This window comes from Bos indicus, chromosome 24 (genome assembly GCF_029378745.1).
Source record: "Bos indicus isolate NIAB-ARS_2022 breed Sahiwal x Tharparkar chromosome 24, NIAB-ARS_B.indTharparkar_mat_pri_1.0, whole genome shotgun sequence".
In the NCBI taxonomy this organism is placed as follows: Eukaryota; Metazoa; Chordata; class Mammalia; order Artiodactyla; family Bovidae; genus Bos; species Bos indicus.
In genome coordinates, this window is record NC_091783.1 from 32784375 (window position 1) to 32811795 (window position 27421).

General features: G+C 42.1%; 1 protein-coding gene and 2 non-coding genes across 14 annotated transcripts in view; 2 read left to right on the forward strand and 1 right to left on the reverse strand.

Annotated features, from left to right (window-relative positions):
- The window catches only part of OSBPL1A (oxysterol binding protein like 1A), a 226820-nt gene that overhangs the window by 122272 nt on the left and 77127 nt on the right, over window positions 1–27421 (forward strand). For 9 of the 12 annotated variants that reach the window (XM_070778804.1, XM_070778801.1, XM_070778802.1 and 6 more), the window contains one exon: window positions 14483–14645. The exons of the other annotated variants lie outside the window; for them this stretch is intronic. In XM_070778804.1, coding sequence (XP_070634905.1) covers window positions 14483–14645 — 163 coding nt within the window. The remainder of the gene's footprint in view (window positions 1–14482; window positions 14646–27421) is intronic. 12 annotated transcript variants of the gene reach the window in all.
- On the reverse strand, window positions 977–1049 carry TRNAC-GCA (transfer RNA cysteine (anticodon GCA)). The gene has a single exon. It is a non-coding gene; the product is annotated as a tRNA-Cys (tRNA).
- Window positions 6801–6873, forward strand: TRNAC-GCA (transfer RNA cysteine (anticodon GCA)). Its single transcript has one exon. It is a non-coding gene; the product is annotated as a tRNA-Cys (tRNA).

The following is a 27421-nucleotide window of genomic DNA, read 5'->3' on the forward strand; positions in this document are numbered from 1 at the left end:
GTTGGCTACTTGTATATGTTTGGAGAAAAGTCTGTTCAAGTTCTTTGCTCATTTTAAAATTGGGTTGTTGTGTAAAAACCTTTGGTCAAAATAACTGCTTCATCAGGATATTACATTTATATACATTTGTATATATACACAATTTTTCCATAAAACATTTTTATTTAATTATTATTGAAAATATATCTTCTTTGATACATTTTTCCCTTAGAGGTTCATTTAAATAAAAAAACAAACCTAATTCTTGTAGTTCATTACTCTAACATGGTTTAGCCAAGACATGTTCAAAGCAGCTGTAATTTTCTATAGAGCAAATATCCAACACTAAATTGTTTTTCTAAATATCTTCAGCAGTTTTTTCTATCTTACAGCAGTATTTTCTGACATAGGAATATATCTGAATTTTTCATCACATTATCTTCTGTCTGCTGTTTTCTGTACTTTGAGAGTGTTTTCTTAAGTGATGTAGCTTTTTGTTTTTTCTATTAAAAACCATTAAAAGACTGCTAAATATTTGATTACATTTAGTGAAGAAATTTAAAGGCTAAAATTTCTGTATGTCTTATGATTGTAAGTAAACCTCCTCAGATTTCTTCAGTGGTATCTTCAGCTGCTGGATGCTCAGATTGTAAATGGTGAGAAAAATGTCATGACTTCATGTGCTTATTAGTTTGTATCTCAAGACATAATGCATGCACATGTGCTCAGTCGCGTCTGACTCTTTGTGACCCTATAGACTGTAGCCCACTAAGCGGCTCTGTCCATGGGATTTCCCAGGTAAAAATACTGAGATAAGTTACCATTCCCTTCTTCAGGGCATTTTCCCGACCCAGGGATCAAAAGAAAGAAAGTGAAGTCGTTCAGTCATGGCCGACTATTTGCGGCCCCATGGACTGTAGCCCACCAGGCTCCTCCATCCATGGAATTTTCCAGGCAAGAGTACTGGAGTGGGTTGCCATTTCCTTCTCCAGGGGATCTTCCTGTACCAGGGATCGAACCTAGGTCTCCTGCATTGCAGGCAGACGCTTTACCGACTGAGCCACCAGGGAAGCCCAGGGATTGAACTGAGACTCTAACATCTCCTGCATTGGCAGGCAGGTTTTTTACCACAGGTGCCACCAATAACCCATGAATAGAGGGTGACCTGCACACATGCAGATTTCTAGGGGTGTGTGTGTGTGTGTGTATATATATATCTCTACATACATCCATATTTTATATGGTCTTCTGGACAACTGGCTTATTGTCATCTGATTATATGTGCTCTGTTTTGTTTTTTAATCAGGGTAGCTGACAAAGAGCTCCTGCTGGCAGTAGAAGCCTTTGCTCTATTCTCTTTGCTCCTTTTGTTACCATCATCAGTATCATCTTCAGTCTGGAGTTCTTTTGGCATGGTCTTGATGCTATGGTTGTATTTTGTGAATTAACTATAAATCTAGATAATACAGTCCATAAGTCCTTATAACCACGCTCTTACGAAGTGCAGTGTGCATCACGATACCCTGAAAGCAGCCGCTTCAGTCAGCCTCTGAGTGGGGTCACCCCTCTTCCCTGAAGTTACTGGGCATCCTGCACTTGACCCTTGACCAGGTGATCCATGGAGATGCATGTGATGGCACCGTTGTCAGTCTTGTCTATATCGTATTTGTATATGTAACATACATTCTAACATTTTTTACAAAAGTAAATATAAAAGACTTTCTAATATTTGTATGTCTCATGGATAAACACACTCCACTTTGGAGACTGTAAGGGAAAGCAAATAAAGAGCCATTAAAAAGGTTAAAAGTAATGCTGAGTTTGCATTTTAAATAGGTGTACTGGGTAGGAGTGTGAAGCGGCTGTCTTTTCTCCTTCTGGACTATAAATTATCCAAGGATTCACCAATCTCTTCTTCTGCTTTGTATCCCTAGCCCTACCTTGAAATATAGTAGTACATGCCCAGCAAATATTTTTTAACTAAATTGGAATTCTCCTGAATTGGCAATTCTTCTTTGAAAATTAATTAATTTTTTGGCTGCACTGGTTCTTCCTTGCTGTGCACGGGCTTGCTCTGGTTGCCTCGAGTTGGGGCTACTCTTTAGTTGGGGTGTGCAGGCTTCTCACTGCGGTGGCTTCTCTTGTGGACCACGGACTCTAGGTGCATGGGCTTCGGTAGTTGCAGCATGTGGGCTCAGTAGTTGTGGCTCGCAGACTTAAAGTTGCCTCATGAATATGGAATCTTCCTGGACCAGGGATTGAACCCATGTCCCCTGCATTGCAAGGCAGGTTCTTAACCACTGGACTACCAGCGAAGCCCCTAAACTGGCAGTTCTTATCCAGAAGTCACCTTAGAATACTTAGTGGTGCTTTTGAAAAAACACTACATGGCAGTTTCAAGTGTTGGGGGTTGTTCCAAATACCAAATTCTAGTTAGGAGGAAGGAAGCAGATAAGCAAGCAGAAAATAGGACTGTGCCCTTCCCTTTAAGGAGACCCGGTGAATTCCTTAAATTACTTCCATCTTGGCCAGAACTTAGTCATGTGGTCACAGCTGCCAGAAAGACTGAGCAATAGAGTTTAAGATGGTGTTCATTTTTGTTCAGTCGCTAAGCCGTGTTTGATTCTTTGTGACCCCATGGACTACAGCATGCCAAGCTTTCCTGACCTCCACTATCTCCTGGAGTTTGCTCAAACTCAAGTCCACTGAGTTGGTGATGCCATCCAATCATCTCATCCTCTGCCGCCACCTTCTTTTGCCCTCAGTCTTTCCCAGCATCAGGGTCTTTTCCAACAAGTTGGCTCTTTGCAGCAGGTGGCCAAAGCATTGGAGCTTCAGCAACAGCCCTTCCGATGAATATTCAGGGCTGATTTCCTTTAGGATTGACTGATATTGTTAATTAACCATGTTTCAACATAAAATAAAAAATTTTTTAAGAAGATGCAGGGCAGTGAGTTCAGTTAACAAAGTGGGTTTCTTACTAAGGAAGAAGAGGACACTAGATATTGGGAGAAATCACAGTACATGGACCTTGTTCATTTTTTAAGTCTTGAGGCAGTAGGTTGGAGCTGAAACTGGGCCTTCTGATAAAAAACCAAGCCAGCTCTACAGCTGCTCTAGGTACACTCTTCATAGTGGAGAATCTTAGCTCTAAGCAGGTTAGGAACAGAAGAGATCTTTAAAAAAAAGAAACTCTTCTCCTGGAGGGTGTGGTTGCAGTCAGGTTCCTAGTCTGTGTAACAATCTCACCATTTTATAGTGATGTCATTCCTGACAGGAGTCCAAGGGATGGTTTTATAACAAATGCTTTGCTGTGGTCCAGGCAGCTCTGCTTGCCCTCCCTCATCTGTCTGGCCCATCAGTGTAGTAACCCCATCTACCCAGAAATGTGAGACCCTCTGGCAGTCATGTATGGATGTGAAAGTTGGACCGTAAAGAAGACTGAGTACTGAAGAATTGATGCTTTCAAACTGTGGTACTCTAGAAGACTCTTAAGAGTCCCTTGGACTGCAAGGAGATCAAACCAGTCAATCCTAAAGGTAGTCAACCCTTGTACATCCATTGGAAGGATTGATACTGAAGCTCCAATACTTTGGCCTCCTTATGCAAAGAGCTGACTCATTGGAAAAGACCTTGATGCTGGGAAAGATTGAGGGCAAAAGAAGAGGGCAGCAGAGGATGAGATGGTTGGATGGCACCACCGACTTAGTGGACATGAGTTTGAGCAAACTCTGGGAGACAGTGAAGGACAGGGAAGCCTGGTGTGCTGCAGTCCATGGGGTTGCAAAGAATTGGACATGACTGAGCGACTGAACAACTGCTTCTAAGACTGTTGATTGTGAATTGCTGTCAACAGTGTTACTGGGTGTTTTGGTTATTGGCAATGCCATGGGTTGGAAAGCTTACAGGGTTCCAAGTTAAAAGATCTTGGTTTCAGTTTTTTATTCTTTTGCTAACCTTTGGCAAGTTACTTAAACTTTATGATCTTCAGTTTAAATATATATGCATTCCTCATACTGTTGTTAGGAAGATTTAATGAACTCTAACAGTGTGTAAAAGTGCCTTTTAAAAACTAAAATGCTCTGCGTGTACTTTATCAGTTGTTGACACAGTAACAGCCCTGTGTAAGCAGAACCATTGTTTACACAAATGCTTATGAAGTCCTTTTTTTTCTTTTTTTGGCTAGGTGAACTCTTATACTGAAGTTAAGAATACACAGATTTTAAGAGACATTTTTGCTCACTTGAATGACTGGTTCTGGAATAAACTGTGAAAAATAATACTTCTTAATACTGGTTAAAGAGATTTTATGATAAAAGTCATTTTGCATTTGGTCAGTCCCCATCTATTTCTCCTGGTACTGCACTCCTGAATTTTCTTCATTTTAAAATGCTATTTCAGCAGTTAACTGTTGAGCATGTCATAGGCAACCCATTCTGGGCACTTAGGGAATATAGTTATGAACAGGTATTTAATGGAGAATTTAAGAGACATGGTTAAAAGAATAGGCCTTTTAAAATTCCAGAACTTGTATTGAGTAGGTTGATTTGGAATTTTACCATTTTCATATAGCCAACAATGATTTTTGATATTACACTGAATTTGTTTGCAGTGCATTTAATACATGCCATTACATGGCAGTTTAACATCCTGTTCTGTAATTTACATGATAGATAAAAACCTTCTGAAATTTTTAATACACTATAATCTAGAATAATTTGGAGATTATATATTGATGTGGTGCTTTTAGGAATGTAATTCTATAAGTGCTAACTTCTGGAATGTAAAATGTTCTTAGTTATGGAAAGTACTGGTTATTGTAGTTCCTTATGTGACTGTTACAGTTTCAACTGACTCAGCTTTGCAATTGAAAGAGAAAATTACTATGAGATCTTACTTGTACCGAGTTATTTTAAATGCCAGAACTATTGACCAAGGGAGTGAAGTTCATGTGTATTGAATGTGCTGTTGGTGGCATACCATGCAGTGAATGGTACTTTTGTTTCAGAAGACATTTTTCTTTTTTGCTTCTTTTTTTTTAAAAAAAACCTGTAAAAACCTCAACTTAGACATATTGTCATTTGTCTGTAGCATTATTCTCCCATTGGTTTTATTTTTATGAGAGGTTATTTTTAAAATCAATCTGACAAAAATAACTATCAAATATTCTGGGTTTATATTGATTCAAGTATCTTAAGCCCTTGCTTTTAAAACTCATCTATGTACTACATTGCTTGAGTGACTATTTACTGGGCTCTGTCCTACATGTAGGACTACACAGTTATTGCACAATTCCTCCTTGATTTAAAATGTCTGAAGATACATTTGAGAGTAATGGATTTAACAGATGATTAGCAATTACCAAGCTCCACTGCAGTCATTTTACTTAGAGCTGTATCAGTAAGTCAACAAGCAGATAACACCCTCTCCTTCATTCCCAAGACAGAGCTGAAGGGCAGAGAAGTATAGAGGCAATTCCCAGCAGGGTTTCCTTTCCTGTTGGCTGGAGCCAGATTGAGGAACATGGTAGTGCCAGTAAGAATGGAGTATGTAACAGTGCCAGGAGCAAGCCATGGTCTCCTATAAGCAAAGGGAAAATGCAGGAACAGCTGCTTTGTGTTGGGTTGACCAGATTAGTGTGAATGAGGCTTTGGAGGGCCTTGGATCTGATCTCCTTTGAAATCTCAGGGTGTACTTTTCAGTGCTGTGTGTAAGGCACATGCTGGGACCTACTGGTTGAAGACCTCTTTGTTTCCTGTTCTCTCTAGTTCTTACGTGCACCAAGGCAAAAGGAGCCACTGAAAGAACACTCGGGTACACATACCTACCTGTCTGCCTCTGGACACATGTTGTTTAGTCTCTTAGCTGTGTCCAGCTCTTTTACGACCTCATGGACCATAGCCCACCAGGCTCCTCTGTGGGATTTCCCAGGCCAGAATACTGGAGTGGGTTGCCATTTCCTCCTCCAAGGGATCTTCCCGACCCAGGGGTCAAACCCGCATCTCCTGCATTGCAGGTGGATTCTTTGCTGCTGAGCCACTGGGGAAACCTGCGTCTGGACACATACATGCTGCTTTTTTCTCCTCCAGCTAAGGGTGAGATGTCTTGTCTTAGCGAAGGCCAATTGTACTCATATGGATTAGATCCCATCCTTTTTTGCAAACTCAGAAACATTATTCTAGCAGTTCTCTCCTTTGACTCCTATATCATTAATTTCCCTTTTGTTGACTCTTCCCCATAGATGTAGAAACACGCTGGCATATATTTCATAATAAAGCCTTATTGACCCTCACCCCCTTTCAGCAATTGCCCCAGTTCTCTCCTTTCCTTTCTAGCAGAAAGAATGGGCCATACTTGCCTTTTCCAAGTCTCCTCTCATTTCTTCTGACTCCTGTGAAGCCTTTGTCTTCAGCATTCTCTCACTGTTCTGCTAAACCTGTCCTTGTCAAGGTCACCATTGACTTCCTCATCATCAAATCCAGAGGGCTTTTCTTAGTCCTCATGTTATTTGATCTGTCATCAGTGTTCAACATAATCACTTGTACCCCCTTCTAGTACTTTGTTTAGGCTTCTAGAATTAGCACACACTCCTGAGTTTTCTTCAGTCAACCCCCCACCTTCCACCTTTTTGTGTGTGTTTCCTTTGCTGGTTCTTTCTTGTCTCTCCTATCAGAGGGAAATCAGTCCTTAGATTTCTTCCTTTGCCTGTCTCACTTTCTCCCTTAGTGATTCTATCTAGTTTTACAGCTTAAAACATAATCTATTTGCGAAGGACTCTCAGATTGTATCTCCAGCCTGGAATTTGTCCCTGAAGACCTGCTTCCCTGGTGGCTCAGTCGGTAAAGCGTCTGCCTGCAATGCAGGAGACCTAGGTTCGATCCCTGGGTCAGGAAGATCCCCTGGAGAAGGAAATGGCAACCCACTCCAGTACTCTTACCTGGAAAATTCCATGGATGGAGGAGCCTGGTGGGCTACAGTCCATGGGGCGGCAAAGAGTTGGACACGACTGAGTGATTTCTTTCTTTCTTTCACTTATCTACATGACATCTGCACTTGAACGCCTGATGATACCTCCCACTTACCATGTATGAGTTCCTGCTTGTTCCAAGTCCTTCCTGTAGTCTTCCTGCATTGGGTCACGATGACTCTGTCTTTAACTATGGAGTCATCCTTGACTCTTCTCGCATCCTGTAGGCCTGCCTTCAGAATATATGCAGAATCTGACTACTATTCATCACCTCCATTGCTATTATCCATCTCTTACTGGGATTGTCCCAGTAGCCTCTTAGAGATCTTTTTAATTCTAATTTGCCCTCCCCTCCAGGTCTCTTATTCAGCTTTTATCAGTCAAAGAGATTGTGTTAAGGTGTAAATCAAATAACATTACTCCTCTGCTCAAAGCTGTCCAATGGCTGCTCTTGTCAGTCAGAGTCAAAGCCAGAGTTCTTATATTAATCTGTAAGGTCTGTGGTCTTCCTGGGTAGCTCAGCTGATAAAGAATCCTCCTGCAATGCAGGAGACCCCGGTTCGATTCCTGGGGCAGGAAGATCCACTGGAGAAGGAATAGGCTACCCACTCCAGTGTTCTTGGGCTTCCCTGGTGGCTCAGATGGTAAAGAATCCACCTGCAATGCGGAGACCTGGGTTCGATCCCTGGGTTGGGAAGTTCCCCTGGAGAAGGGATAGGCTACCCACTCCAGTGTTCTTGCCTGGAGAATACCCCTGGACAGAGGAGCCTGGTGGGCTACAGTCCATGGGGTCGCAGAGAGTCAGACACGACTGAGCAACTAAGCACAGCACAGCAGGCTCTGTGCAGTCCCCCTCCCCACACACACCTTCCTTCCATATACTCCCTCATCTGAATCTCCTCCCATCAGACAAATCTGCTTGGCTTCTGAGGCGTCTTTATTTTTAAATGTCTTTCTTAGTAAGAGGAAAACTGGGGCGGGCAGGGGAAGAGGGGGAAAAGGCTTGAGAAACAAGAAAATTTGTGCAGTTGGAGAGGCATTGGTGAGATGGCGTAGAAGCAGGGCGTGAGAGTCAATGAAAACCCTAATGTGTGCAAGGGCACTTTGTAAATCTATAAATCAAAGTGTGTGCCTACCATCCAGTCTTGAAGATGTGTTTCCATACTTGATCATGCCTGGGACATGAGATCAAATCTTATTTTTCCTGAACTGAGAGCATGATTCAGCCTAGCTGTGAACCTAGATAACCTCTGCTTGCGTTCACATGAGAGCGCTGTGCCTCCCACCTCCAGTAACGCTATCATCTTCTACAAGCAGAAGAGCCTTTGTTGTTGTTGTTCAGTTAAGTCTTGTCCGACTTGTGACCTCATGGACTGTAGCCCACCAGGCTCCTCTGTCCATGGGATTTCCCAGGCAAGAATATTGGAGTGAGTTGCCATTTCCTACTCGAGGGGATCTTCCCGATGCAGAGATAGAGTCTGTGTCTTCTGCATAGGCAGGTGGATTTTTTTTTTTTTTTTTTTACCACTGAGCCTCCAAGGGAGGCCGGCAGAGCCCTTACCCAGCTGTAAAGGACCAGACCCACTTTTCAACAGCAATGTGGCAACAGCAGAGAAAAGTCAGCATATCATTGGTCCTCTAACCACAGAAATAAGTCTTAATGTAATTCTTTATCTAAGAGGTAAAATTAGATGTTTTTGGATTTAAGATGTATTTCAGTCTGAAGCCAGTATGTTCTGTTATAGCCATACGTCCAGTAATAAGAAATGAGAAAGGCTGATGCTGAAAAAAGAAGATCTCAATAAAGGACAGAAATGGTAGGAACCTAACAGAAGCAGAAGATATTAAGAAGAGGTGGCAGGAATACACAGAAGAACTGTACAAAAAAGATCTTCATGACCCACTTAATCACGATGGTGTGATCACTCACCTAGAGCCAGGATGTGAAGTCAAATGGGCCTTAGGAAGCATCACTACAAACAAAGCTAGTGGAGGTGATGGAATTCCAGTTGAGCTATTTCAAATCCTGAAAGATGATGCTGTGAAAGTGCTGCACTCAATATGTCAGCAAATTTGGAAAACTCAGCAGTGGCCACAGGACTGGAAGAGGTCAGTTTTCATTCCAATCCCAAAGAAAGGCAATGCCAAAGAATGCTCAAACTACGGCACAATTGCACTCATCTCATATTCTAGTGAAGTAATGCTCAAAATTCTCCAAGCCAGGCTTCAGCAATACGTGAACCGTGAACTTCCAGATGTTCAAGCTGGTTTTAGAAAAGGCAGAGGAACCAGAGATCAAATTGCCAGTATCCGCTGGATCATGGAAAAAGCAAGAGAGTACCAGAAAAACATCTATTTCTGCTTTCTTGACTATGGCAAAGCCTTTGACTGTGTGGATCACAATAAACTGTGGAAAATTCTGAAAGAGATGGGAATACCAGACCACCTGACCTGCCTCTTGAGAAACCTGTATACAGGTCAGGAAGCAACAGTTAGAACTGGACATGGAACAACAGACTGTTTCCAAACAGGAAAGGGAGTACGTCAAGGCTGTATATTGTCACCCTGTTTATTTAACTTATATGCAGAGTACATCATAGAAATGCTGGGCTGGAGGAAGCACAGGCTGGAATCAAGATTGCCAGGAGAAATATCAATAACCTCAGATATGCAGATGACACCACCCTTATGGCAGAAAGTGAAGAACTAAAGAGCCTCTTGATGAAAGTGAAAGTGGAGAGTGAAAAAGTTGGCTTAAAGCTCAACATTCAGAAAACTAAGATCATGGCATCTGGTCCCATCACTTCATGGCAAATGGGAACCAGTGGAAACAGTGTCAGACTTTATTTTTCTGGGCTCCAAAATCACTGCAGATGGTGATTGCAGCCATGAACTTAAAGACACTTACTCCTTGGAAGGAAAGTTACGACCAACCTAGACAGCATATTGAAAAGCAGAGACATTACTTTGCCAACAAAGGTCTGTCTAGTCAAGGCTATGGTTTTTCCAGTGGTCATGTATGGATGTGAGAGTTGGACTGTGAAGAAGGCTGAGCGCCGAAGAATTGGTGCTTTTGAACTGTGGTTTTGGAGAAGACTCTTGAGAGTCCCTTGGACTGCAAGGAGATCTAACCAGTCCATCCTAGAGGAAAGCAGTCGTGAGTATTCATTGGAAGGACTGATGCTGAAGCTGAAACTCCAATACTTTGGCCTCCTGATGTGAAGAGCTGACTCATTTGAAAAGACCCTGATGCTGGGAAAGATTGAGGGCAGGAGGAGAAGGGGATGACAGAGGATGAGATGGTTGGATGGCATCACCAACTCGATGGACATGGGTTTGGGTGAATTCTGGGAGTTGATGATGGACAGGGAGGCCTGGCGTGCTGAGATTCATGGGGTCGCAAAGAGTTGGACACAACTGAGTGACTGAACTGACTGACTGATGCTGTTAATTGACTGGAGTGTAGCTGGTTGAAAGAGCTTTACTAGATTGATCAACAGGGCCAGTATGTCACCTATCCTGTAATTGGATAATTGGACATGGTGTTCTCTGAATACTAATCATTTACTCCCACTTAGTGGTGTGTCTTGCCAGATTTAATCATTGCCTCTGCCTGACTTAACCTCTTGGGAACATAAAATAGCAGGGTGCTTTATAGAAGGAGAAGAAGAAGAGAAGTCGCTCAATCGTGTCCGACTCTTTGCAGCCCCATGGACTGTAGCCCACCAGGCTCCTCGGTCCATGGGATTTTCCAGGTGTGAATACTGGAGTGGGTTGCCATTTCCTTCTCCAGGGGATCTTCCCGACCCAGGTATCGAACCCAGGTCTCCCGCATTGTAGGCAGACACTTTACTGTCCAAGCTACCAGGGAAGCCATAGAAGGAGAAAGTTGATAAAACGTACATTCACTGGCCAGCACCAGGCTTTTTAAAACTCTGAATTCTTTTGTTGGCATCCATTCACTGATGGAGTGAAGAACACTTTGCAAGTATTCATTGTGAATTTCTTCTGCCAGCATGAAATTGAGTAAGATGAAAGGGGGATTGTGTTAAAGTGATTCTGGAGATTATTGGAAAGGCTTGAACGTGCATTAGTCTGAAGGAGCTATAGACGCAGAGCGATGTGTCTACTAATAGTTAATAATAATGTGTAACTATTAAATGTGATGATTCAGTCCTTAAATGTTTCTAATAAAAAGTTTGACATTTATGTTTACTTGGTTTTATGTTGATTTCTGTTGTGGCAAAGTGGCTGAGGGCGTGAATTTTATGTGAAATTTGAAAAAGAAAATGTCCGTATGCTGGAAATGGTCTAATTATAAGCACATGTTGGGTTTTACTAATTTTGTGAAGTTATCTGTTGTTTGAACAGTAATAGGGTAGTTGTCCTTTGAGTCATCCGTGTGCGAGTACTGATACACATGAAGGTGAAGAGCAGCACTTAGCACTGCAGAGAGGACTGCATGCGGGTACTGTTTCTCTCACACCACAGTTGCTAAACTAGCAAATGAGAGTTTGGAGACAGACTTGGAAAGTAAGATGAGGTTTTTATGAAGTTACGCTCTGCATAGCTTGATGAGTAGTTTACACTATCCCTGCAGTGTTTCTGAAATACTGAGACGACAGCTGGCTTAGAATTGAGTTGTTCCAGCTGACTGTTCCAGCTGATTGATCTGATGGACCAAAAAGCATCCATGCCAGGGAAGTATGTGCTTAGGTGCTTCTTTGCAGCTCTTCACTAGCACAGTTTCTATGCTACGCACACTTGCTCTCTCAGCTGCATCACTTTTCCGGATGGGGAGGTGTTGCCATTCAGCAGGAAGTTTGAGAGTAACACGCCTTCAGTATCGCAGACCCCGTTAGACTTGAAACTAATACACGTGTCCTCAGATCAGCTGACAGATAACAGCAAGGTGAGGTCCAGTCTGTCATCAGAGCCTCTGCTCCTGCTTTTGTTTGCACCCCCTTTCCCTCCTTCTCTGAGAACAGATGTTGAGGCAGCAGGATACAGGGATGCTTACTTTTCATGGATAAAAAGATCAGGATTTCGAGTACAATCTTGTTGGGAGAACTTGATATTTTGGAGCCTCAATCATTTATTTTGCCCCTTTTCTGAAATCTAGGGATTGAGTTTAGGTATTTAAACTTAACATATATGTTTTATAGCAGTGAAACCAATTTTTTTTCAGTAACTGTAGTAGTTACCCCCTTTATCCTTGGGCAAGGGTTTATCCTTTATCCAAGACCCCCAGTGGATGCCTGAAACTGGATTTACTGAACAATATGTATATGTACTGTTTTTTCCTATACATATGATTACATACATAATCATATACCTGTGATTAAGTTTAACTTATAAAGTAGGCACCATAAAAGACTAACAATAAAATTAATAAACTAGAATTTACATATTTTTTACCCAAAAGAGGTAACTTAGTTGATTCTTATGTAGAACAGCTGGAGAAGGAAATGGCAACCCACTCCAGTATTCTTGCCTGGAAAATCTCATGGACAGAGGAGCCTGGTGGGCTGCAGTCATGGGGTCGCAGAGTCAGGCACGACTGAGTGACTAACACTTTTTAAAACACTATATAGAACAGTACAGTGTCAACAGCGCATTTGCATTTTGATACTTGAGCAGCTAAAAAAAAAAAAACAAACCTAAGCTTAATGAAAGAGGAGTGGATGGGGTGAAAGAGTTTGAATCTGCATTGGCGTATTTTGGATTCTACAGCAGTGCTGATGTTTTTCCATCTAAAGAAGTGTTCATTTTGGATATTATGATGAATTCTGTAGTCCTTGTTTATAGATAAATGAATTGTCTGACTGGTTAAGTGGAGGAAAAACAGCTTTTTTTTTTTTTAAGGTTGATTTCAGCTATACCAAGAGTATTTCCTCCTTGGATATAAAATTTTAGATTCTAGGAACATTTGCATGTATTTTTCAGTTTCTTAAAAATTATAATTATATACCTATTTAATTTTTTCCTGTTTTCTGGGTCTTCTCTGCACATTATTGCTTACCACTTATTGCTGTTTATATTTCATTATTGTAATTCTAATAATAAGCACGTTCCTATCATGATAATAAATACTAAGGTACCCGAGGACTGGAGCTGTTCCCAAAATAATGAGGGTTTAATGCTGTTTTTATTACACACTTAGCATTTTATGGTAGGGCTATGTTGTAAGTCACATCCGGGATTCTTGGCGCATTGTCCCTGTACGTGTGACTGTGGAGTCAGAATGTGGAGGAAGATGCTGTGTCCTTGGGCACCACAGAAGGAGACTGAGAGAAAGGCCAGGAAGTGGGAGTGGAGTTCAGCAGATCGCAGCTGGGAGCCCTGGGGAGAGGTCACCAGGGTGAAGACACAGGGGCAGGCGTTTTGACTGGAGAGGGGTTCAGAGGTCACCCCATCTCATGCTCCTCGAACTGTTGGAACAGTCCCTGGCTTTGGGCCTGGAGGGGAAAGTCCAAGAGGCTCCCCATCCGGACCCAGCGTCCTATGCACTGCTGCTTCCTGAAACATTGGATTTCATGCATTGAGATTTGAGAAATAGGCTGTGCTGTTGAATTTTTTTCTTTTTTTTTTTTGAAGACCACTGAGTTGAAGCCACCGATGAGACTCTTCCCTGGCAGTAGAATCCTGATTTTATAGGTGAAGAAACAGGCATAAGATAAATCTGAGATTAGGTGGATCCCAGCTCTTCCAACTAAAGACCCACGTGGCCCCTAGAAGTTGAGGGAGTTGATGGAGTAGCTGTGATTTTCAGAGTTTTCATACAAGAGTGGATGAAACTGTTCATACCGAATCTGGTACCTGCTATTTTATATGAAAATTAGACTACTTAAACTTTAGAAGGCTTTAATTAACTTCAAATTCAGAAGCTCTTGAATTAGATAGGAAGAACAGATTATATCATCAAAGGAGTATGACTTTGCCTTCTCTATAATCTTTTATTTATTTATATTTGTTCACTAAACTCAAGGTAAAATATGGAACCAGAATCAAAATCTGGATTGGAAAATGGTAATTAAAACATCATTACCTAGCCTCTTGTTTCTCTTTATTTGATATACCAACTCTTTTGAGAGTAAACCGGAGGATTATGTCTTAATCTTTGATGTGGTTCACATTTTAATATTTACAACAGTTTTAATTCTTTATTTTGTTCAAAAGCTGGCTTAATTTGATTAATGTTGAATGAAATACTCTCTATTTAAAATAATTTTTTTATATGATTTTCAAATTGACTGATGTCTTTCTACTAGGGTCCTGATCATTTGGGCTGAATTTGTTTGCTTTTTCTTAATCTATTTGCATTGGCTGGAGGTGTTTTGAAAAAAGTCCCCATGGGAAGAACAAAATTAGCTTAGTAATTTTGCTCATTCAAGCGTGCATATGTAGCACCACCGTCTTCATTCCTGATGTTGCAATTGAACTGGGTCTAAAAGCGAGTTATTTTCACATCCTTTTGAGTAAGTCTGTCTCTCCTGTCACTCTGAAGTCTTTTTTGTATTATCTGTTTTCTTCTAGGTGAGGAATTTTAAATTGGAACAGGAACAAGAAAAAAACAAAATTTTATCAGAAGCGCTGGCGACTCTAGCCACTGAACACCACGAATTAGAGCAGTCTCTGGTTAAAGGTTCCCCGCCTCTGAGCATCTTTAGTGAGGACGAGTTCTATGATGCACTGTCAGGTAATTCTAGAACCCCGCCATCTGGGGCTTTGGTAATTCACAGTTGACCACCTAAATGTCGTCTTAGGGTAGATGGCACTTTGAGTTCCCTGGAGTAAACAGATGGAAATGTACTGCTACAGCTCCCCAATGACCTACTTTTTGTGTGATGTTTTTAAGGCAGGAGCCCGAAAGTTTGAAACAGAAGTCATCACTGAGTCTGCCTTTTTGACAGCCTGTGCTCTGCTAGGGCCAGAGGGCTGCGAATCTGGTTTATTGTTTTATTCTGTTAAATACCTCCTGGTACAAGGTGCTTATTACCTGTTAAAGGACAGAGAGGTGGATAGTTTATATCTCAGAGAGGTCTAAGAGTAAAGGACACAGATAAGAAGAATTGGTTACAATATGGTATGCTGTGTGCCAAAGGGAGAGGTGAGGCCACGGTGTACCCGGAACAGAGAAAAGGAAGAACCTCACTTGGCCTCAGAGCAGTGCAGCACACTGGCAGCGGGCAGGGGCTTCAGAGCCAGATCCTCTGAATTGAAATCCTGCTTCTGACACTGGTGTGACCTTGGGCAAGTCCCATGACCTCTCTGGACCTCAGGTTTTACATGTTTAAAATGGGGATAATTACAGTTTCCATTGCAGTGGGTTGAGTCGGGATTAAATGAATTCGTATGTTCAGTAGTGCCTGACAGGTACCAGATATTCAAAAAATGAGCGATGTATGTGGAGGGGTGAGAATGACTTTCAAGAAGAGGTACTGCTGAGTAGTTTTGACTTTTTATGAATTTCCTTTAGAATTTGAGGTGGATGTGGGCGGACTCATGGAAGGAATCATGGAGGGGATGGCTGGAGATGATTGAGACTGAGAACAATTCTTTTATGTTAGGAAATTAAGTGCTTATGTAGTAGATGAACATGTACAATTTCTGGGTCTCACAGAACTTGATGGTGGAAGCAGGAGATCTCAGTGGGTTTGGAGTTAAAGGGTCACATTTGTAATAGGAAACTAAAGGAAGCACAGTGAGAGGTCACAGAAGTGGGAACTACAGAAAGTTTGGTTAGGGAAGTTAAAGTGCTGTGATGATATAGGACAAGGAAAATGATGTTGGCGGACTTAATAGAGAAGAGGTGCATTACAGAAGATCAGCAGAGCACACGGGAACATTAATTTTAGAAGTGTGACATGATCAAAAGATGGGGGAAAGCTAATTCTAACAACCAGATTGGAGAATATTAGAGAAAGGATTGTAATGACTATGATGATGGCTATTAGATGGGGGTATTTGTGAAAATAGTGATTCAAATTGGGAAGAGAAAGTAGAAATCAGATTTGAAAGCAGTGGAATGAGTGGCGGGGTTAAAGGAGGCTTTTAGCCTGATTGGGGGAAGGGGGAGAGGTCACTAAGGCTGCTGACATGTCTTCCCGTCTGTCCTCTGCCACATCCTGTCCCGTTATTCCCTGTCCTTCTGTTCGGACATCCAGAAAGAGATGTGAATGTAAAAGAACCTAGATGCTTCATCTGCTCATCATTGATAATCTTTTTTTTAATATATATATATTTTATTGAAATATAGTTGACTTACAATGTTTCAGTTGCACAGTTAAGTGATTCAGTTATACATATATACATATATTATTTTTGAAATTATTTTCCTATGGGTTATCACAAGATATTGACTGTAGTTCCTTCTGCTATACAGTAAACCTTGTTGTTTGTTGCATTCGTCATTGATGTCTTTAAAAAAAATTTAGTTTTTAAGAAAAAACTTGTTATAAACAGTTTAAGAGAGAAGTACTTATAGTCTCCAGTGAAATTTTCCCTTCATCCCTCATCCTGATTGCACACTTCTCAGGGGTTCTTGTTAACAGCTTGATACATTCTCTTGCAGACCTTTTTAAAGCAATCCCATGTATATGTGCCTGTGTATCTATGCTGTTTTTTTTTTTTTAAATCATGAGTGGAAGTAGCTGTGTAATTGTCCTGGGTCTGCTTTTCATGTCACAATGTATCTTGGAAATATACATCAGTATATTTCCCACCAGCACTACAACTCTAGCTCATTCTTGTTAGAGGTTCCATGAAAGTCAGTGATACGGTTGAGCAGAATTTTCTGTCATTCTCTGCTTGATAGACACTTAGGGGCTTCTTTCATCTTTCTGCTTCTCGGGTGTATTTTAACATTTATTTCCATAGTCGTCTCCTCGGGGAGAAGGAGATAAAAAGAACTACAGTCTCTCGGTCAGGATTGGAAAATGAATTTCCTCTCAAGTGCCAGTTCAGGTCTGTTTGCAGTACCTGCCTCTTGCTGGGTTGCTGTGTTGAGAAGGATCCCGGCGCGGAGTCAGTGCCCCGCTGAGTCAGCGCGCTCCACGTGGCTGGAGGAGATGAGGGAGAGGGACTGTTGCCCTGAGTGACTGTTGCCCTGAGTGACCCACCTGAGTTTTTACTACATTTGCCTGAACGTAGTAGCCTTTCTTGGGCCACTCCTACTTCCTGCCGCAAATCTTGGGAATCCCTTGGTACAATGTAGAACTCTATTAGAATTACGAGTCGGCTACCCAGGGTTGGAAGTCTTGCCCTGCTGGTGACCCAGCCACGTAATTCACGGAGGTCATAAAAGCCGTCATTTGAGAATGACTTCATCTTCTCACTGTAATCTACACATTAACCTTCATTCCCACTTCCTCTTTCTCTTCTGTTACAAAAGAAGTGTTCCCTTTTAATTAAGGCTATTTCCTCCTGATTCATTCTGGTACCCATCTCCTCGTGTCTCCTCCAGAACTTTGGTTTAGTTATTTTTTCACCTACAGTTTCTTTTTTCTTCCCCCCCTCTATTTTTTTCTTCAAGTTTTATTGAAATAATTGACCTACAGCCCTGTCAGTTTAAGGTGTACAGCATAATGATGGGGCTTAAATCATGAAATGTTTATCACAAGTTTAGGGGAACATCCATCATCTCATAAGGTACAAAATTAAAGAGAGAGAAAAAAAGTTTTTTCCTTGTGATGAGACTTCTAAGGATTTACTCTTAACTTCATGTATAACATACAGCGGTGTTCATTTTATTTATCCTGATCTATGTCACATCCTTAGTACTTAGTTATCTTATAACCAGAAGTTTGTACCTCTTGAACCTCCTTTCATCTATTTTCCCTTCCCTTTCTCTGCACCTCCAGTAACCAAAAATCTGAACTTTTTCTGTGGGTTTATGAGCTTATTTGCTCTTGAAGTATGATTGACCCATACCACTGTGTTAGTTCCTGTTGCCCACCCAGGGACGCCCTTCCCTGCTATTTGGGCTTCCCTGGTGGGTCTGACAGTAAAGAATATGCCCACAATGTGGGAGACCCAGGTTTGATCCGTGGGTTAGGAAGATCCCCTGGAGAAAGGAACGGCAACCCACTCCAGAATTCTTACCTGGGAAATCCCACGGACAGAGGAGCCTGGCAGGCTACTATCTTTGGAGTCGCAGAGAATTGGACATGACTGAGCGACTAACACTTACTTACACAACATAGGGATTCGATATTTCTGCACATTTTTAAATGGTCAGCTTAAGTCTAGACATGTGAAAGTTTGTACCTCTTCATCTCCTTCACCTGTTTCTTTGAATATCACATTATCTTAAATACTAACTTAGAATTCCTATAATAGTTTCCCATTGCTGTCAGAAGAAATTAGCATAAATGTAGTGGCTTAATGCAGATTTATTCTCTCAGCTCTGGAGGTCAGAAGTCCTGTAATCAAGGTGTTGGCAGGTCTGTGTTCCCCTAGAGGCTGTAGAGAGAATCTGCCTCCTTGCATTTCCAGCTTCTAGAGACCACCTGCATTCCTTGGCACGAGGCCCCATCCTCCCATCTTCAAAGCCAGCAAGTTGACTTCTTCCAATCTCTCTGACCTTCCTCCCTTCCTTTTATAAAGACCATAGCAATCAAAACGGACCCATCCAGATAACCCAGGACAACCTCCCCAAGTCAAGGTCCTTAACTCAGTCACACCTGCAGAGTCCTTTTACAATGGAAGGTGACCCATCCACAGGTTCCAGAGACTAGGAGGGACAGTTGTTCTGACTACCACAGTTCCAGAATTTGTTTCTCCAGCCCTGACCTCTTGTGAGATATGTATATACACTCAGTTGTTAGCTGGATAAATAAAAGATGGATTCTTGGTCTTCCTCCTAGGTCCTTTTCCTCCTTGAATTTGCTTAATTTTAGTAAATGGTTCCTCTTTCATCCCCTAAAGTTGTAAATCTGGGAGATTCATGGCATTCACATGCCCCCTCCAAGAAACACAGGCCAGGACCCATCCATTATGCCCTTCCATCATACCTTCAATCCATCTGTGTTCTGTTAGTGCAAGGTGATCATTAAAGGTGTAGGTGCTGCTGCTGGAAGACTGTTGATAAATGGTGGTTCTACCAATTCCTGTAGTCTTTGGAAAATGACTTCACTTTCCTGTGCTTCATTTCTTCATCTGCAAGTGGGTCATAGGATTATCGGAGGGAATAAACAGCTCATGTGTGTACTGTAAGCAGTGCCTGGCACCCTGAGGGGCTCCCCGCCGTCACTCGCAGCATCATCACCTGCGCTGCACCTGCTCTTGTCCAGCCTCTTAACTGATGATGGCTGTGCTTCCCGCCTTGCCCTCTTGACTTTCACTCTGTACATACCACCCACACTGATGCTTTATAGACTATCATGGCATCATGTTCCCCTGCCGGGAATCCTTCAGTGGCTCTTCACTGCACCTGGAATAAAATCCAGACTCCCTAACGGGCCTTCCAGGCTCCCGACGTGACCCCCACCCTGCCCGTCCCTTGTTCGTTCCAGCCGCACCGGGCATCTTCCATCCTCACCACGCACCCGTGACAGAGGCTGTTGGGTGGGAGGTAAACGAAAACAGGAACAAGTATACAAACCTGAATTTCACGTAATTTCTGAATCAGAATGATAGATTAAATCAAGCCTACCTTAATGTTTAAAAGAAATGAGAAAAGCGTTTTTAAAGCTGCTACTTTTAAAATACTTCTAAATAATTTTCAGTAAATGCTTAGTTTGCTTTTTAAAAGTCAGTCACAACTTGTTACTTCCTTTAAAATTAAATCCATGTGACTTCCTGTTTTCCCTTTAAATTTTTTCAGATAAGCAGGGTCAGTGAAAATGTAATACAGTAGGTGAGACAAACCTTGATATAAGCCTACAGGGTATTTTTTCCAACCCCATGTGGGTCTTTTAATTATTTAAATTTTTTTCCAGTATGCTCAGTGACTTAAAATTTCAGCAGATCCCATACGGCAAACATTCTTTCTCACAAATTGGGTTGAATTCCATTCTATAACAGATGAGAAGGCGTTAAACCTAATGAAGCATCACATCCTGTCTTCATTGTGTGTCTGTCTATAAGGAATGAAATGGTTGAGTGAAATTTCTGATATTATTACCTGTAAGTGAACACTTCCTGGGAAGAGGGCTAACATTCATATGTATTAAAGGATTTAATGAGAAACTAGAGAGTAGTTCTGTAGAAAAATTCTATTCTGCAAGTAGAATACAGAAATTATACTATGTAGTAGGTTCCACTTTAGGGAAGAATGAAGCAGCTCCTTCTCCATGTTCCTGCTATCTTTCTGCTCTTTCCATTTCACTCCCTTCTCCTGCCAAAACTCTCAAATGTCTCTAAATGATCAATATCTCCTCTTCTGAGTAGCTTTTCCCACCCCCTCAGGCACAGTTAGTGTTTCATCTTTCGTGTTTCTTCCCTTTACATTTCTTTCAGGGCCCTTTGGCTGTTCAGTGCTAGTACTTGTGTGCTCAGTCGCTTCAGTCATATCTGACTCTTTGCAACCCTGTGGACCATAGCCTGCCAGGCTCCTCTGTCCATGGGATTCTCCAGGCAAGAATACGGGAGTGGGTTGCCATGCCCTCCTCCAGGGAATCTTCCCAACCTAGGGATCAAACCCGAGTCTCTAATGTCTCCTGCATTGGCAGGCAGGTTCTTTACCACTAGCACCACCTGGGGAGCCCATCTGATGGGAGAGACCCTGTCTATTTATATTTCTGAAGTACTTAGCATAGACTAAATTGCTCTCTAAACGTTTATTAAGTGCAGGTTGTTGAACAAATGTCATTGATATTTCTGTCCTCCCTAAAAATATATTGGTTTTCAATCAAGAGCACAAAAGAATCCATAACACTTGCTAATTTCATGCGGCCTGCATGCTCCACTTTGGATACTGTGTGGAACAGGAAGGGTAGGTGACAGAGGGCGTGAACTGGGATGAGATGTTATTTAAAAGGTAAAATCTGTTCTCCAGGAATTTACCATCATGTGGGAGCTAAGAGACTGGCTCTTAGAGAGAGGGGTGAATGAAAAAGTAGCTAAGGGGGAGAAAATTTAAGGTGCTTGACCTTATGAATCGCTAGTGAAGGCGTTATTTTTGAAATGTTTCTTAACTAGTTAAATAACTTCATGGCTCTTGCTCTTTAGTACTGGTCTGAGATAGCAGTTGCACAAAAATTTCTGCCTTTTGAGTTTTAAAACTTCAAAATTTATTGTTTTTCTTACTGTCTGTTCGCTTTCCTTTTTAGAAACATGTTGAGATCAGTTGTGCAAAAAAGGCTTTCTTACTTAAACTGTTAATGCTATTTTGGTCAAATTGCGCATGAATAATGCATCCAAATCCTATAGTGTAGATTGGCAAAACCAGTGGAAAGTTAGGTTATGAAATCAAAGCTAGCTTTAGCATGTCTCAGCAGTTGCAGGGGTGGGTGCTCATGTCTTTTTAAATCAGAGCTTGAAGAGTGGAAAGTGGTAACATAATGACTTTGATTTTGTCTGGAGGAGAGTAACGTAGGAAGTTATGACCCATGTGAAATAAGGTTTAATCCAACAACTACAACTGGTAATAGCTGAGAAAAGTAATGACATCTGCTGAGAGTTTCACATAGAAGATGCAGGGTTTGATCAAAGTGATCAGGAGTGTTGGCAGGAAGGCTGATAACCATGTGTTCTGTTCTTTATGTTCCTAAGCCCATTGTCCTCTCCTGCATTTTAGGTGTTTTTTAATTTATTTATTTTTACTTATTTCGTTTTTTTTTTTTTTCCCAGCTCTTCTGGGTCTTCCTTGCTGTGTGTGGTCTTTCTCTAGTTGTGGCTAGCCAGGGCTACTCTTCACTGCGGTGGTGTCTCTCGTTGTAGAGCACAGGCTCTGGGTGCATGGGCTTTAGTACTTACAGCACATGGGGAACGGGCTCAGTCACTCTGTGGCGTGTGGGATCCTCCCGGACCACAGATCAAACCCATGTCTAACTGCGTTGGCAGGCAGGTTCTTATCCACTGTACCACCAGGGAAGTCCTGTGGTTTAGTTCTGAAATACCTGGACATTTCCTGCCTGGGCCATTTCTGTGAGTCTTTACTGTGGTCTGGACCTGCCCAGGACTTGAAGAGCTCACTCACTTCTGTATTCCTAGCACTTTTTTCTCTTGTCCTTATTTATTTATTTATTGAATGATTAGCCATACTGCCTTGTTCTTGCCTTGTTTCTCGTTATATAACTTTTTGTGCATTTCTTTCTTGTCTTTCCCCAAGCCTGCATTTCCCTCAAGGATAGAGATCTTATCATGTGAACTTGTGTATTTCCTCTGTTGCCCAGGACAGAACACGTTCATTGGTTGGTCTGATGTGCAGCAAATTGAGTACCACAGACTGTGACTGTTATTAAACACCTTTTGTATGTAATATGGTACAACATTCTGTGGACAATCTTAAGTAGTGCCAAGGGCTCTTAATCTCACTTTGTGCTTATAGCATTAAAAATTATCCAGCAGCTTACTCATGATGTGTGTATGTTGTAGGTAAAACACTGGTGAATGTAATTTATCCTCTGTGTGTGCGTGCATGCTCAGTTGTGCCTGACTGTTTGTGACCTGTAGCCTGTCAGGCTTCTCTGCCCGTGGACTTCTCCAGGCAAGAATACTGGAGTGGGTTGCCATTTCCTACTCCAGAGAATCTTACCCAACCAGGGATCGAACCTAGCACTTCAACCTTCATCAGGATATTAGTGCAGCTCCTTATCTCTCCCAGGTAATCAGTTACTCCTAGTCCCCATCAGCTGTCTTAATCTTTCAAAAATGCTGTGTCCTATACAAATACCTTTGACCTGCATCACTTTGCTCTTCTAGTATTCTCTCTCGAACAGCCTCTATTTATGTTTGTTCTCATGATTTCCCAGCAGCCGCTCTTGACCAGGTCACCACTGTCGCGTGCTCAGCTGCCTAGTTGCATGGTCCTGTCTCAGTTTGCATCTTTGTCGGCCTTTTACTAGCACTTCAAGTTGCTGATGCTCCCTTCCTTCGTGGAATGCTTTCTTTACTTGGTTTCCAGAATACCACTCTCATTTGATTTTATTTCTCAGTTTCTTTTGCTGATGTTCTTGCATCCTTCTCACTTCTGGTAGTAGAGTGTCTTAGAGTGCAGTCATTCTTTTCTTTTCTGCATTTACCCTCAAGATCAGAGGTCCCCAGTCACCTGGTTACATACCAGTATTGGTCTGTGGCCTGTTAGGAACCAGACCACACACCAGGAGGTGAGCAATGGGCTAGTGAGTGAAGGTTCATTTGTATTTACATCCGCTCCCCATTGCTTGCATGACCGCTTGAGATCGCAAATGATGGTGGCCTTAAAGATACGTTTGAGACAATTTCAGATCTCCATGCATTCTGAGTTACAGTCAAGGTAGAATATCCTAAGATTGCTGCAAAAGCACTGAAAAGCCTGCTTCCATTTCCAAGATTCTCTGTTTGTGAAGCAAGGTTTTCTGCAGTACAGCAATCAAAAAGTTCACGCAGTAGATCAAACATAAGCAGTGCACTCTGGGTGTCACTGTCTCCCATCACTCTCAGTCTAGTTGCAGGTAAACAAGCTCAGATCTCCCACTGATTCTGCATTATGGTGAGTTGTATAATTATTTCATTCTATATCCCAGTTTAATAATAATAATAGAAATAAACTGCACGATAAATGTAATGCACTTGAATCGTCCCAAAACCATCCCCCACCATCCAGTCTGTGGAAAAATTCTCTTCCGCAAAACCAGTCCCTGGTGCCAGAAAGGTTGGATTGGGCTGCTCTAGTGCCCTTGTGCTCAGAGTGTGGTCTGAGTAGCATTAGCTTCATGTGGGAGCTTGTCGGACTTGCAGAACCAGAGGTCCCAACCCAGACTTAGTGAATAAGAATTGGCAGTTTTCTTCAAATCTGTAGGGATCGTCCAGACATTAAAGCTTGAACAGCTTGCCTTGCGTGACGTCACCTAGTCCCACACCTGCGAATATTGCCCAAATTTGGATAAATCTGTCAGTTTGTGTCTGTAGACGCAGTCTTGTCTCTGAATTTCAGACTCCTGTCTAATTATCTACTTGGCACGTTCACTTAAGTGAGATCGCCTAAGTGTCTTAAAATGTCCAGAAGAAAATTCTTCACTACTGCTCACAAGCCTGCCCCTCCTGCATATTTTGGTGGATGAAGGATGCGTCTTTACAATTGCTTCAGCTGAGGTTGAGAACCTTTGAATTATCTGTCATAGACTGTGGGTTGTTTTGTTTTGTTTTGTTTTTTTTAATTGTTCTTTGATTTCTTTTTTTGGGGGGGTCCAGAGGAAAGGTGTCGTATCCCATGTTCAGTCCATCAACACATTCTGTCAGCTCTTCCTACCACATTTAGCAGAATCTGACCCCTTATCATCATTCCACTCCCACCACCCAGATCCCCCACATCTCTCGCCTGGATTGTGACAAGGGCTTTCTGACTGGTCTCTCTGCTTGCACAGCAATATTTCAAGCCCAGCGTTCAGAGTGACCATTTCCAAATGTGAGTCTCTTCAGGTCAGTTCTCTACACGGGACCCTGTAATGGCTTTGCTTCCAGCTGGAATAAAAGCCAGAAGCCCTCCATCTGGCTGCCTGCCGCCTTCTGAGCTCTGCCCACCGCCTTCTGAGGTCTGCCCTGTCTTCCTCAGTCCCTTCCTTCCATCACTGACCTCAGCAGCTGTCCCTGCTCTTGCCAGGCGTGTCCCCCCAGGCCTTCGCTTCCCCTTGCCTGGAGCTCTCTCATCCCAAACATCTGCAGGGTTTACCCCTCCATTCCATTCCTTTTCCTGCTCAGAAAGACCTTCACTGTATCATTTTCTCTCCTTTTTCTCTTGCCTTAAAAAAAAAAAAACTTTCACACATATTGTTCATTTGTTCCTGGACTCCTACAAGTAGAGTGTAAGCTCCTCTGTGAGGGAAGCGTTTTTCTTGGTGCCTGAGTAAAGAGTCAGTAAAGAGTTCTCCGGCAGGGTAAGATGGAGGTGGAGTATTCTTTGTGGAAGAAGCTAACGCACACGAAGGTAGAGAATTGTTTTCCAAGACATCGTGAAAATGCACTGTGGCCGAAGCAGGGGTTAAGTGTTCCAAATGCTGAGAAATGGTAATGAGGTGAAGCCACAAAGGTAATTCAGGACCAGCCTGTAATGAGTCTTGTGATAAGGTTCTGAAGAATTTGCTTTTTAATCTGTAAGTGATGGGGAGCAGCAAACAAGTATACTGATCATGTCAGGTTAGTATTTTATAAAGTTTCCTTTTTTAAAGTAAATATTGTGGATTTTTATAATATGCTTGCATTATACTAAGAATTGGAAATTAAGAGCAAATAAGGCATGATCCCAACTCAGGAGTTTACAGTCTGTTAGCAAGTGAGTATGTTGAGAGTTAAAATTGATTTGAGGTCCAGGTGTCCTTGATGAGAGATGACAAGAGTTTGCATGAAAGTAACTTAACTGAGATGGAAAGTTTCAGTTCCTCTCTTTATTGCTTTAATGAACACATATCCTAACCTTTGTTCCTCAGGGAACCTGCTTGACTTTGGACTAGATCAGATCCCCACTGTTGATGCCCTGTGCATCATTAGTTCAGTCGCTCAGTCATGTCAGACTCTTTGCAACCCCATGGACTGCAGTACACCAGGCCTCCCTGTCCATTACCAACTCCCGGAGCTTACTCAAACTCATGTTCGTTGAGTCGGTGATGCCATCCAACCATCTCATCCTCTATTATTCCCTTCTCTTCCCGCCTTCAATTATTCCCAGCATCAGGGTCTTTTCCAATGAGTCAGTTCTTTGCATCAGATGGCCAGAGTATTGGAGTTTCAGTTTCAGCATCAGTCCTTCCAATGAATACTGAGGACTGATCTTTAGAATGGACTAGTTGGATCTCCTTGCAGTCCAGGGGACCCTCAAGAGTCTTCTCCAACACCACAGTTCAAAAGCATCAATTCTTCGGTGCTTAGTTTTCTTTATGGTCCGACTCTGACATCCGTATATGACTACTGGAAAAAACAAAGCTTTGACTAGACAGACCTTTGATGGCAAAGTAACATCTCTGCTTTTTAATATGCTGTCTAGGTTGGTCATAGCTTTTCTTCCAAGGAGCAAGCATCTTTTAATTTCATGGCTGCAGTCACCATCTGCAGTGATTTTGGAGCCCCCCAAAATAAAGTCTCTCACTGTTTCCATTGTTTCCCCATCTATTTGTCATGAGCTGATGGGACTAGTTGCCATGATCTTAGTTTTCTGAATGTTGAGTTTTAAGCCAACTTTTTCACTCTCTTTTTCACTTTCATCAAGAGGTTCTTTAGATCTTCTTCACTTTCTTTCATGAGGGTGGTGTCATCTGCATATCCGAGGTTAATGATATTTCTCCCAGCAATCTTGATTCCAGCTTCTGCTTCATCCAGTCTAGCATTTCTCATGATGTACTCTGCATATAAGTTAAATAAGCAGGGTAACAATATACAGCCTTGAAGCACTCCTTTCCCGATTGGAACCAGTCTGTTGTTCCATGTCCATTTCTGACTGTTCCTTCTTGACCTGCGTACAGATTTCTCAGGAGACCAGGTAAGGTGGTCTGGTATTCCCATCTCTTGAAGAATTTTCCACAGTTTGTTGTGATCCACACAGTCAAAGGCTTTGGCATAGTCAATAAAGCAGAAGCGAAGCGAAGCTGCTCAGTTGTGTCTGACTCTTTGCAACCCCATGGACTGTAGCCTACCAGGCTTCTCAGTCCATGGAATGTTCCAGGCAAGACTACTGGAGTGGGTTGCCATTTCCTTCTCCAGGGGATCTTCCCAACCCAGGGATTGAGCCTGAGTCTCTCGCATTGCAGGCAGACGCTCTACCGTCTGAGCCACCAGGGAAGCCTCATATACCCTAAGGGTACTTGCTCAAACCCACCTCCCCAAATTCCTTGAAACTAGTCTGCACAAAGTAAAAGAGAGATAGGATCAAAGTTAACCCATGATTCATGTGTCATAAGACTAGATAAACAATGGATATTTATCAATAGGCCTGGGGTCATATCCTGATAAACATAATAGAATTTACCACTTTGTTCTGTTACAGAGATAATTAGCATATTCTTAGAAGCAGATGTTTTTCTGGAACTCTCTTGCTTTTTTGATCCAACGGTTATTGCCAATTTGATCTCTGGTTCCCTCCCTTTTGTAAATCCAGCTTGAACATCTGCAAGTTCATGGTTCATGTACTTTTGAACCTTGGCTTGGAGAATTTTGAGCATTACCTTGCTAGTGTGTGAGATGAGTGGAATTGTGGGGTAGTTTGAGCATTCTTTGGCATTGCCTTTCTTTGGGATTGGAATGAAAACTGACCTTTTCCAGTCCTGTGCCCACTGCTGAGTTTTCCATGCTTCATAGTCTCATAGCATTTCCTGTAGTTGACATTTTATATGATTTTTTTTT